The sequence below is a fragment of the Apteryx mantelli genome, chromosome 1 (genome assembly GCF_036417845.1).
Source record: "Apteryx mantelli isolate bAptMan1 chromosome 1, bAptMan1.hap1, whole genome shotgun sequence".
NCBI lineage: Eukaryota > Metazoa > Chordata > Aves > Apterygiformes > Apterygidae > Apteryx > Apteryx mantelli.
Window position 1 is genome coordinate 27,351,255 of NC_089978.1, and position 13,870 is coordinate 27,365,124.

Consider the following 13,870-nt stretch of genomic DNA (forward strand, 5'->3'; position numbering starts at 1 on the left):
AGAGGTCTAGGCTAGACATGTAGCCGTGACAACATAGCCATCTCAGATCTCATTTGGGCAACCAGCATGACTTCCACTTGTGGAGTGGGTGCAGAATATGCAGGCCTCCCTACCATAATTTAGGAAATCTCAAACTTTCAGGAATTAAAAATGGTAACACATTATTCCCCAAAGCACTAAGGACAGTGTCATGATACTTGATTCAACTTGGCCAGACACAATACCCATTGTAAGAGCTATACAAGACTTAAAATTCTGGAATTATCATGCCTACATACAAACATTAGTATCCACTAGCGACATCTTAAGAAAATTAACAGTGGCAACATTTGCTACTGGGTACTGGGAAAAGTGATGCTGTCTTCCTACACCTATGAATGGTGGAGAAAATCTGAGGCAAATTTGATAGTCCAGCCATTTTGATACACAGGTTGCAGACAAGCTCCAAACTCTTCTGCCACAAATATTGATTGACAGACAGAGAAGACACCTCTACCCTCTCATTAGCAATATGATAAACAACCTCACTCACCAATGTCAGCAATCAGACTGCCTGGTTCCTGTTCTGAAATGAACTGCTGCACCTTTGGCCATGCCTTGTAGCGTGCATCATTGAAGTAAGGAGCAATTTTCTCATATACACTGTGCACATGGTCCCTCTCGAGCTGGCTTGCCTCCTTCTCCATCCCGACAAGGCTAGACTAACTCATTGAAGTCAATGCAACTGTCCTAGAGAAAGTAAGAGGAGAAAAAGAAGTGCAGAAACTCTTGTTACCAAAATACATTTCTGTAACTAAAGCAATAAAGTATATTTAGAAAATAATATTCCCAAATGCTATGTTGCCATTAAGGAGAAACTGCTGAGGCTTTTAAAGAAAGAAAGATAACCTATTCTATGATTTTATACAATGTATAGTTTTCTTATAGAAATTTGAAAGGGATTTTAGGACCTGCAACTTAGTGTTTATTAACTTGCTTATATTATTATACTTTTGAAATATGATAACTTTTGCTTTATAGAATCTTTTATCTTTTTTCAGTCTCTCCTTGAAAAAGGTACATTCTAAGTTCTTTATTTACAGATGCATCTTAAAAAATAGCAGCTTAACATGATGAATAGCAAAATCTGCTCACAGTCTGAAACAAAACCTCTAAAAGGCGTGATCTCTCCTTCTCTGCTTCATTCAGTGCCCTGAAAAATCCATGCTTAAGGACTTCCCATTGCACAATTCATTGACACCATGTGCTGCTGTGGAGAAAAATCTTTCAAGCTTTCCAAGAATCACTTTTTGCAGCTGTTCTGGATTGGCACGCTGCACTGATATTCGCAAAGCCCAGAGGAAAACCCTGCAATGCAGTGAATAGTATTCTCAGTCATTCTGATCATTGTTCAGTTCACCATGAAGCTTTGTAGAGCAAAGGATTCCAGCGGAACTGATGAAGCTGTACAAATCAGGAACTTAATTTAACATATGTTGCCCATGCCAGCATTTCTACTGATTTATGTGAAGAATCGGACCATCAAGATAGGCGGCTCCTCCTCCACCCACATGCTGCAAATAATTCCTTGCAGAAGAACTTCTCTAAGTCAAAAGTATTGATGAAGACACCTCACCCAAGATGTCTGCACTGTATGTTGGCCATTTGTTTGACCTGAAACAGTCCTTATCTGGTTCTTATTTTCAAACCTGTAAGCAGTTAAAGTCCCATTGACTCAAAAGACTATTATTCTGGGATTTCCTAGGCAATTACATTAAAAAAAAGCTGGAGCAGTCTAAGCTCAATTTCAGTCTTGCCGTAAGTAACAGCAAAAAACTAACTATAGAGGGTTTTGTTTATGTTATTGGTTAATCTCAGAAACTGTGCTAAGATTAAATCCTGTAGCCTCTGGTTTCTGCCATGTTTGATATTCAGTCAGTGTTGCTGTGAAATGGGCCAGACCATTTCCTGGAATAAACTGCCTATGTCAAAGTGATGATGAGTATTGGAGTGGGGTGAAGAAATTCTTTGGAAGATCATCATTGTACTCTCTATTATGTGTGTAGATGTCTACATAACATCCACTTTAGAAATACAGGTAATAAATAAATAATAACAATGACTGAGAATCGTCTTGGTCTAGTCTTTCTTGCACAGCAACACGTATCTTTTTAGCTGCTGGTGAGATTTAAAGCCATCGCCTTGCAAGCACTTACACAGGTGCTTAACTTTATGCGTGCAAACAGTACCACTGAACGTGATTTCAGTGGGGATACTCCTGGGCATAGAGTTCACTGCGTGCATTAGTGCATACAACACTGGGTCTCCAAGGAAGAAGGATTTTTTTATTGCTCTTCATAATAACCAAACTCTGCTGTAGAAGCCAGTTTTTAAAAAATGTGTTAAAAAAAACCAGGTTGAAATAGTTGAAGTGCTCTACTAGGGATCATTTCAAGAGGAAGCTGATGTACTATCACATATACAGGGAAGGGCAGAAAGAGGGGAGCAAAAGAGAGGGAAATTGTTCTTTGGAAAAGCTGCAACATCATTTCAAAGCTTTGCTATTGCTTTATTTGACAAGAGGAAATAATAACTGGTAAACTGATATAAGATCACAAGAGTGAAGAGAGGAGAACTGTTTCTGTTTAACTCCAGGCTTACAGTCAGTATACCTCACTTACTCAGGAGCAGGAATAGCCTAGAAGTTGCTACCTGCTTGAGACACTTAATTACTGGTAAAAGAAAGAAGGTACATATGACATATCTTTAGCAATAGAACATGTAGAGTAAGATACTCTTTCAACCTTAGGAAAAAAAGATTTCAGTGCAAAAAACCCATCACGAGTAGTGTGTAAAAATGGCCTCTCCTCTAGAATAGGAGCAATAAAGATGTAACAGGGGCTATGATTAAATCCCACCTAGAAGAAAGAAAGACATAGTACCTTTTGTTTTAAAATGGTAACTTGAAGAGTGGGGGCCATGGTCTGGTTTCTCTGAAATTTAAAAGCCCAACTCCACAGGGCACTCCTAAAATAAGTTAGCTTTTTATAAGGTTCTTATAAGAAAGTGAGCCTTTGTGGGGGAGGCAGAGGAGAGATGCACCAGGCAGTTCGGTGCCCAGGAACCACAATCATGCTACAGACATTTCTGACTAGAGGAGTTCAATGAATGTCTGTCTCATATGCTTATTAAGCCATAAAACACAAAATACTTGCCACCACTCCATTTAATACATTTAGTACAATAGACTGAAAACCATCTAAAATACAGTGTACCAAAGGAAGAGAAGGCAAAAATAAATGAGGGCATAGCCACTAAGTTTATTAAGCAAAATTGTTCAGATAATCCTAGGAAGCTAGTTATAACGCACATTACAGAAACAAGCAAACTGAAACCAAAATGCAAACAGAGATGCCCATCCATCTGGCCTGGGGGAAAACTCCTTTCTGGGGATTGGCTCAGGTTCAAGCATGTGATTTATACATGCCAATGTGAACCTGAAAGATTTTCCAGTTTCTGTTGGATCCCCAACATCCTTCCCCTAGTCACTGAGAAAGCCAGAAAGGACTTTGAAAACAAGCTGTGCATCAGGAAGGCAAAACATTTTTCTGCCCAGCACAAAATCAGATACGTAGTGATGCAAATCCTGAACATTTGCATTTTACATTGGTATTGAAGCCTTACTCATAAGCAGGGCTTTTGGGAATGTAAACATTTTCTTTTGAGCACACTCACCCTACCTTTATGCAAAATAAAAAAAGAATTCTTTTCACCAGGAGCTGGTAAGAAAGCAAAATGAAGAGGTGCAGAGCAGCAGCTCAGCCTAACTGCCTGTCACTTAATCCTTAGCTAAATTTGACACAACGTGATTGAAAGCAAAATTAAATTTGAGTTTAAATTTCATTATAAACTTCTGAGTTCATAAGTGATTATTAACTTCCTAAACACTGAGAAGCCTCTGACTGTTCTTGTGCAATGCAAGCCCCCGTGTCAGCTGCACAGCCGTACCTTGCACCACCCCTGCCTGGGGTTACGACGGGCAACTGCTGGTGGGGGGTGACCCTTGGATCCCGAGCAGAACGTCACCCCTTGCACGTGGCGGCTTCTGCTGAGTTAAGCGTTCCTTAAATTTATTTTTGAACTCAAAAACATCGTTTGGGAGGGGAAGAGGTTTTCTAACCCTACGTAACTCCATGCTGTTGGTAGTGCCCAATGATGTCAATTTAACTCAGCTGCTCTGTGGTTTAACCTACTAGGCTACAATAAACTGAATTAGTAAGAAGTTTCTTTTTGACAGGGAAAGTCTTCTAGAAGGGCATGTCATCAGAGAGCTCCCAAATGTAATAAGTAATTCCTAATTTTATAAAATGCCTATTCATTCTCATTGCTCCTTAAACACACCCCCGTAAGGGACTGCTTGCAGCCCAGGGAGAACATTGCTGGGGCTGTGCAGCAGCTCTCGGGCGAGCTCCTGCGCTCCAGCCGGGCTGTGCTTAGAGAGCCCCACTAAGGGTCTCGTGGCCCCTCAAGTGCCACGCCGTGTGCCCGGGCCCCAGGGAAGTCGCGCGAGTGAAGAGCTCTCGGGAGCAAGGAAGGAATGAAGCTGGCTCAGGGACACGTCCCAGCACCAGACGTCACCACGGGAAGGTGCCTCCTGCCGCCAGCTGGAGAGGGCAAATCACAGCTCTTTTGCTGAACCGGAGCTCTTCAGAAACATGATTTCCTCAAACCTTGCAGAAATTAGTGCCAGCAAATGATTTAAAACCTGGCGTAACATAGCTGAAAAACCAAACCAACAGATCCATGAGCAAGCTATTTTTAAAATCTATGAAAAAGATGGCAGTTATTTCCTTCCCTCAGTTAAATGACTACTTCTGTGACAATATTTTTCCAAAGTTTGTTTGATTCTTCCCCGTCTGTGTCATCTGCACCATCACCATTCCTGTCTTACACACAAATGTTAAAAAAAAATATAAAAATAATCATGTTCTTATGAGGATGGTTGTGACTGAAAAAAGGCAAAACATCTAAGTCCCATCTTCCCATTTCTGGTTCACACTCCTTTGGCTGCTCACTGATACCACACTAACATACTGTACTTCACTGAACAGCAGGGTTTCTCTCTGTTAGCTCTTGCTTTCCCATCCCTCTATTTGCATGCATCTGTCAGGTTAGCGCTGCAACTGCGTCAAAATAGCTTCTCTGTAAAGCACCTAATCTGTGTCTGAAACTATGCAAATAATCCGGCTGGTCATCAGTAGTGTCCCTTGATCCATTACGAAAAGGGGCTTCAACAAGTTTTTTCTTCCACCACTGTCTCAGACTGGTTGCAATCACAACTGGCACACTCTGTCACTCAGAGGAACAGTCCCTACCCTGACAAGCAGATAAGAAAAGAACAAAAGACGTAAAACTGTAGAACTGGCCTTAAAGTCTTTGACTGACAGTTCCCATGAGATGTCAGGATCTGGAGTAAGACTGATTAACGGAAGGGGAAATACAATCTGGGGCACAGAGGGGCTAGCAGAAAATAAGAAATGAAAGAAGGTACATGGGAAGAAAATGATAAAAGGGAATTTTATAAATAATAAAAAGGGAAAAGGAAGGGCAAGGAAGGGAATGAAAAGGAAGAGAAAAAAATTTGACAAAAAGGGGATAAAAAAGCAAAGGCATATAAAAAAACTCCAAGTTAGTATTTTAATTAGTTTTCCGTGCTGCTTTTTTTCCCAGATACCATCATTCTCTGGCACAGCATCATAATTCAACAGTCAGTCAGCCATTCGGGGGCTCATCAAAATGCTGTATTAGTATTATCATAGCATGGCAAAACTGCCCTTCCTACACATCCCCAGTTCCTGCAGCACATCCTACTGGCCCTATCTGCACTATTTTATAGTGGCTGGATGGCAGCAGAAGTGCATCCTTAAGCTTCCTAAAGCCATGGGCAGCTGCAGCACAAGGAGGTGTGTATGTGCCTTTCTGAATTCACTTTGCATTGCAGGTGCTGTTGGGGAGGTGGTCATGTGGAAAAGAGAAGCAAGAAGGAAAAACTAGAAGGGAAGGATGGGATTTGTCCTTGCTTACTCAGAAAAGCCAGAACTTTGGAAAACCAGACACGGGGACAGTCTCACCTAATCCAGAAAATTAACCCTCAAGGGTAGTCTCATGAATTCCCAAATAACCAATACTGCTCCCAGAGCTGCAGAAGCAGGCAGGGAAAGAAGCCTACCTGAAGAAGTCCAGCATATTTTGAAGGAAAAATAAGGGTAAAGCTAACTCTGGAGGGGCAATGGTGACACTTCCAGGGTATCCTAACAGAAGGCAGGAGTGTGGAGACTGATCCATAGCCATGGGTCTGGAGTGGAACACAGAAGTGGGGGCTAATGCAACTGGAAAACTTTGTGGCCCTTTAGCCTAAAGAAGGTAACCAAACCCTGGAGACTTGAGGTACATACCAAGGCCCTCTGACACATTCAAGATCTGGACTTTAGTTCTGACATAAAAAATATTTTTTCCCGTACTTCAGTAATAGAGGTGGGCATTGTTTATGAAATTTGAGACACTGGATACCTGACAAAATAAATATCAATCCATCTTTGTGTTAAGTATTAGTGCTACATTCTTGGACTTCTCTTTTGTTTCTGCAGTGGTTGGGTTACCCTGACCTATCAGTGATAATTGGTTATAAGAGTCCTCTCTATCTGTTCTTATTGCTTTCAGAGAAATACAGAAAGATCTCTTCCATCTCGCTAGCTTGGATGGCATTGAAATAGTGTGTTGATTTCAATCCTTTGGGGATGCTGCATTGCTACACATTTTTTATGAGAGGAACCCATCACAAGTGTCTAAGTAAATGTAATATATGGAAGGAACAACAATCTCCTCATAGCAAACTAGGAAACAGGCAAATTTAGAGCCTTAAAAATAACAGAAGCCCCTCCATCAAATCCTAATGTAGAGCAAAAATAAACTTCATACTCCTAGAGCTGAAAAAATCACTGGTGGGAATGGGGATGTCACCTCTAGAAGCAGTGTTGCAGTGCCTGTTTTAATATACTCCCCTTAGCTGGAGCTGTGACAAAAATTTCATGGCTTGCCCAATTCATCTGACATCCAAAGAGAATTTTTACAAACACAGGTTGGCAACAGCTATAAGTAATAAGCCCAGCTTACATCATCATACCTTGCTCTTCCTGACACAGAGATGTCGCTGTAAGGGGGACTTACTTACACAACTGAACTTCACCTGGCAACACATCTTTGCATTTCTGAGAATACCAGTGCTGTTCAGGGTTGTGTATCACTGTGACTGGGGACAGAAGAAAATTCCCCAGAAGAGCAGCTTCAGTCTGTTCTCACAAACCAGCCTGCAAAGGAATGCCCACGCCGCTGCAACGTCTCCTTCGAGCGTGGCAGGGTAGGGACATGTCTTCCACCAGGTAGTCCAGTGCCATGCCCTGGCGCTGCAGCACGGCCTGCAGCAGGTGTGTACTATTAATGGTAAGGAAGTGAGCACAAACATGCGTGCTCTGATTATACTGGTTTCTAGTGTTACTTAATAGCAGCATGGCAGACAACATGCAAGCATCAAAACCCAAGAGAACAAGTGCAGAGCCTTGGGGACACCACTGTCCAGCTGAATCAGTCCCCAAAATGCACCTCCATCAAAACAGGCTGGTAGTTGGACTTGCAGCATTTTGTGAAACCACTGATAAGAATCAGCTTCTTTGTCATACAAAAACCCACGAGCTTAAATTAAACTCTGCATGCTGGTATATCACTCTCTAATAAGTCAAGCTTCAGCTGTTTGAGACATTGACAAATTTGCTTGTAACAAGTGCACTCCTTTCATTGTTTATGAAATAACTTTTTAAAACTATCATCTCTTTCCATATCACAGCACTGATATAGTCTCTCAGTAAGAGCTACATAGGAAAACACAGGCAAAATATCACAACATAACTTACTTATGGTACCAAGTGTATATGCAAATCCATATAATCAAACTTGGTGATTTTTTCCCTATCTAAGAATAAGACATGCCTGAGAGAGTGAAATAGTAACTGGATCATGCTGGATTGAATGTTCTAGTGCTACTTATGCCATTATAAAATTGACATGATTACACAAATGGAAAGCATAAAATCAAAACTATTAAACCAAAGTTCTTATGAATTTAGTACTTCCCTCTCCCTACTTCAGAGACCTTTAAAAATATATTCTGCAAGCTGCATTATGGCTGAATCCTTCCCATTATTCCATCAAGCCTGAAGTACTAAGATAGGACAGTACTGCTGGGAACAAAGAAAAGGAAAGTTATCCAGTATTGTGCTTAAGGTTTTATGCATACAATTTCCATTAACTGTGCTAATATTTACAGTCTTCACATTTGAAGAACTGAAACATATTCAGAAAGATAACAGTTTATAAAAAGTCAATAACCAATGAACCATATTTACATTTTCAATGTTTTACTTAAAGAGTTATATAAAGGGAAGAAAACAATAAGATGAGCCTCTGGCCACTGAAGACTGAATCATTTTATAGACATAGATGCAGTTAGTCAGCTGAACAAAACAGTACATGACACCACTTTACAGTTCACGGACTGATGGGGACAGAGGCATCCTGTGAAATAATTTTCAATACAAAACTTTCTGTTGAAAAGCAAAGAAACAAAAAAACAAATTATGAACAAAGACAAATAACCAGATAGTCAAGAAATGACATATGTTGATCACTGCTCAGTGAGCTAACTGTTGCAATCTGAATGCCTAAAAGATTTTCCATCTACAGCATTTTCAGACAAAATGTGTTTTCAACACTTCTTTCCCCCAAAACTCAGATAATTTCCTGACTGCAAACCAGTAGCCGGTTTTACAATTTATAGCATACAAACAAAAGAGATCAAACCACAGAACACAGATTTAAAATACTTCACTGAAATTAACCAATCATTAGATATTTTTCTGTACCACAGCATCGGGCATGCCATCATGATACAAGCAAGTCAGAATGAATTGCCTATATGTTGTAAGTCTGAAAAGTCTGACAGTCTGTTCAAAGTAGCCATGTGTGTGCTTGGAAACACATCAGTTTGTACCACCGTAATCCCCATACCTTGCAATTTGGGTTAGAAGACATGGCATGTTGTTATTCTGTTCTTTTCCATCCTCACAGACTCTACAGTTAGAATAAGGATCATAAGTAAAGACAGATGGGGTAAAGACCCTTACAAAGGGGTCTGAAAAGAGGTATAGATAGGTTTGTTTAGATTTTACCTAATAGAGAATCCAACACAGGCACATCTTCCATAGAGAATTTTTTTTTCCTCTGGATCACCAAAGTTTCACATCTCAATACTTTTCCCGTTGCTTAGAATTTAAGGATACAGTGTTGTGGAAGAGTGGGACTGCTAGCCTGTCCAGCTCATTAGAAATCTCTGTGAAACATATTGGCCTTTGTGCACTCTCTGGCCCATGAGATGGAGCAGGGTGGGCAAGGCAGCTAGACTTCACAGCTTCCTTACTGACATGATGTTTTACGACTTCGCTTCCCCTTTCTCCTCCCCAGCTTAGGCTCAAAGCAGCCATAAAAGAGAAGGGTTAAAATACTAGTTCACATGGGAATAGCTCAAGCATTTTCACTAAACTAGCTGACAACAAACTAAAGCAGGAAAATATGGCTAGTTGCTCATATTAGTGACATTCTCTCCTGCACTTCCATATGCTGTGTTTCACTGTCCTCCTGCTGTTAGACTGCTGTTAAAACACCACATTCATTTAGAAATGGCACACTTGCCCAGCTTGGAAGAGCCATTCTAAAATGTTGGAAGAGTCTCTCCCTATTCATGTTTCTTCTAAACTACAGTGTTAACAGCAGAGAATCCAGTCAGAAAAGGTAGCCAAGAAGGATGAAATGGCAGAATGGCTACCTGGCAAGCATGTGAGAAAGAAAGAAAACTGTATGCATAAACACAAAACAACATCAACAGACTAAAGTCTGGGAGAGCTGGGCAATCTAATCTGTTTAAGGCCACAAAAGAGAAAGCTATCCAACACATTAGGGGGAAAAAAACCCACCCAGGAGCATTACTGCTAAAATTTCGATGCTATAGAAATCCCGAAGAGGACATGGGTGTGATTCTGAAGGCGGTCTGGGGAGAGCTGTGTAGCAGCACAGCCACTGCATGTGCATGCACATGCTGCAGCAAGCAGGGCTAGTGAGCAGGCCACTGACCCTCTGCCTACAGTTCTGCCCCCTTTACTCAAGCAAATAAACAAGGTTCCCGTTGGCTCATTTCCCCAGACTGTTGAGGACCCTCTGAATGGTGGCACAACCATCAGTCCAGGCTAGACAGATGTGATCTCAACTCAAAGTTCCCCTCAGAGAAGCCTGAAATACGAGATCTGATCAAGGCTACAACCAGTCTCAGCTGTTGTAACATTGCTGCTTCCCACATTCAGTATAACAGTTTAATGCTGAGAGCACTGATCAGGCCCTGTGATCTCTTTAGCCCACAGAACACTCCATCCCCACCAGCAGGCATGGAGGAAACAGAGTGTAGAGGGACAAAATACTGTATACTCCTGTGGAAGCTGAGCCACCATGCAGCAAGAATGCAAGAATCATGAGTCCAGCAGAGAGCAGGCAATCAACTGATATCGAATGCTAGTGATCTGAGCTAGAAACCACTTGGATGCACACTTTTCCAGGGATGGTTTTTGTTTTTAATTTTAATGTAAAATGCAAACACTCACCAGAGACCTGGGCCATGAACCCCAGCTTTGCTTCTTTGTAGCTGAGCACCTTGACCACTAGGTAAGAGTCATGGTTTCACTTGTCTTACCATCATCCACCCCATGATTCTCATCTGCCAAACAGCAAATAAAGAGGTCTGTCTACACTGCTAAAAAAAAAAAAAAAGAGGAAGGCAAACAGTAACCTCAGTCACTGGACCCCTGATAATTCAGAATGCTTTGCTGTTCACTCCCTGGCTCTTCTTTGGACATCTCAAACTAGCTTTCTCCATGACAAAACCCAAGGTGCAGTTGGGGGATAGCTGTTCCAGAAACCACTCCCAATAGGCTGCTTGGACAAGACCCAACCAAGCTTCCTTCCTCTTTCATCCACTATCTCAGCAGGCTTTGCAACCTCAAATCTATCCCACTGCCCTTATACAATACTCCAGGGCATGCAACACATACCTCCTGCATCATGCTACATAAATGCTGTTCTGGAGGGCTGCAGCACATTGTTCACATTACTATGGACATGCTGAACTGATAAAAACACACAGAAGTAACAATTGTGGCTTATAGTCACAGAAACATCACCTGGGACTCAGAAAGTAGCTAAAGCCCTACACTGTGTAGAGCTAGCCCTAAGCAGTATGGACACAAACTGGCCTGCGCCACTTGCCCTATGGGTCAGGGACCACTGCCTTGACCTGTTCTCTTTAACAGCGTAGATATAACTTTCAGGTACATCCATGCTATGTAACTGTTAGCTCACTCCCTGGCTCTGGGTTTCAGTACTCTAACTGGTTTTCTCTAAGTCACACCCGCTATAAAGAGGTGGCCCTTAGCAGCAGGGATACAAACCAGTCAGTGTTGGAACCAGGGCCACGGATCAGTCCTGTAACTTTTATTTAGCGCTATAGATACAGCCAAGATTTCAAAAGGCACAGTGTTTTCACCCAGGATATCCTATTATCTTGCCATTAGGACACACTCTAGAGCAGAGAGGCTGAGCAGAGCCTGGAGGCCAGAGCCATCATCTCTTTGAACAAGTGCTCTGAAAAGTACTTAATTGCTCTGCTTAAGTCAGGCACTGACACTTCATTCTGCCGTGCAGTCACCTCAGAAGGAGGGTCCTGCAGTGTGGATTCCAGGGAGATGGAGACAGCTCACATTCCCTTCTGGCTCCAAGTGCTTTCAGTTGAGAGAGCCAAACAACAAATTTAAGCAGAATGGATCACCCTGGGAGGTGGTGACTGGAGAGCATATTAAGCGATGCAATATTAACATGGAAGGAGTCCCATTTTCCCTGCACAGTCAGTGAAAAAAAAGAGGCACTGAAGTTAGATAGAAAGTATCTCCATATGAAGGTCTCGAGAGGAATCCACTTTTCCCCATTGATACTGTAAGAAATTTGCAGTTCTGTTGAGTAGACTGACCCATTCTCTTCTTCCTTTTTCTGCCTTACCTCACAGCAAGCAACATGAAATTTTGGTGTAGCAGTGCCCCAGTTAGGCAGGAAGGATTTCAGCATAAGCTGCTAAAGCCCTCTGAAATAAGTAAATGCAACTCCATTGAAGTTGGCAGGAGTTTTCATAATGAATTCCAGTTATAGCCTCCTCTAACTGTTTTTACAATCCTCATCTCATAAAATTTCCAGGAGCAGTATATACAACCAGTAATATTCCCACAAGATAGCCACAATATCCAAGTAGGGCTTCAAATATTTCTAAATTTGGTTTCACAGTAGATTGAATACAATTTATACTTGAGGGAAGAATGAGACAGAAAAGGTAGAAGACAATACAAAATAACATACAGCCTCACAGAAAGGATCATGAGAATTTGAACTGCAGTATTGAAAAGTCCAGGCAGAATTTACTAACTAACCACTGGCTATAAGACTTCCTCTCTTGCAGCTGCTTTCAATAGTAAAGTCTCAATGCCTATTGTTTTGTTCCTTACATACAAAAAATTCCAAGTGGTTGCTTTAATTATGCTGAATACAAAGCTGCCAGATTTCTGGCTAGAATTAGTTTTGACAAGTACAGGACTTGTAAAGGCCCCAACCTTGCAGGCCTCCAGAATTTAATGTATCTACAACTAGCAGTTTGCATAGGTCCAAGGTTCTTCTTGCTGGGATGAAAACAGACAAAAGCAGATCATCATTTTGCAACACGTTTCAGCTTAAAAAAAATAAAACTTAAAAATCCCTTAGAAATCCAAAGAATGTGATCTCTTGTCTGCTAGCTCATAAAACACAAAGAATGGAACTGTAGTCTGCTGGCTTTTTTTTTTTCCTTCAGAACAAAACCAAAGCTTCTATAACTGTCTTTGAACCAAAGAAAAATTACCAAAGGCTGTGGATAAATCCTGAATTATTTCCTTTAGCCAAACCAAACAAACTTGATATACAGAGAACAAATGAGACAAAAGGGAATCCATAAAAATTACAAAGCAATATGGAGCTGCTCATGAGTTAAGATTTGATCTGTGTCCTGATAATGTAATGCCAAAGTAACTCCAATGACATCAACAGAATTACTCTGGCTTTATACCAGCATGAATGAATTCATAATCTGGCACCAAGTATATTTTTATTAAAGCCATCAGTGCTGTTGCTACACTCCTCTGTTTTACAGATATTTTAAAGCTGCTCAGTGAGCTATAGTTATTTCCAGGATATGGATATAGTAAAAGATACCAGCCAAAAAGCTATGGGCCAATCTTAAACTGCTGCAAATTTGTATCAATTACTGACTGACATGAGCTGTGCATCTAACCTTCTGTACATTGTGTATATTATTTAGGAAAAGACAGACCTGTACACTGTTCTCATCTCCTTGCCAAAGTAGCAAACAACATAATGAGAGTGGTCAAAATTAATGCAAGGTCATTGAAGACTCAGCTTGGGACTCTGAATATCCAAGTGGCATGTAGAGGGAGAATCCTGTCCTCTCTCATGCACCTAAGGCTAGCTTAAGTTAAGGACCATGTTTTGCTCAGTGAGCTTATGTGATTTCCTGCACTTCGTGCGGCAGAAACCTGAGCTTGAATCAGAAGGTCCCTTCCCTTTCAGTCCTGTGTCCCTCTGGCAAAGAAGCTTATATAATTCCAGTGTATGAAAGCCTTGGTTCACAATAAAATTTGAA

General features: G+C 41.2%; 1 protein-coding gene across 2 annotated transcripts in view; it reads right to left on the reverse strand.

Moving 5' to 3' along the window:
- Positions 1 to 13,870, reverse strand: part of LOC106500369 (probable tRNA methyltransferase 9B) — a 47,227-nt gene that overhangs the window by 18,369 nt on the left and 14,988 nt on the right. The window contains exon 2 of one of the 2 annotated variants that reach the window (XM_067289657.1): positions 533 to 729. In XM_067289657.1, the coding sequence (XP_067145758.1) occupies positions 533 to 686 (154 nt within the window). In that variant the 5' untranslated portion in view covers positions 687 to 729. Of the gene's footprint in view, positions 1 to 532; positions 820 to 13,870 lie in introns of those variants that run through there. The other variant, XM_013962103.2, reaches the window with a different exon arrangement.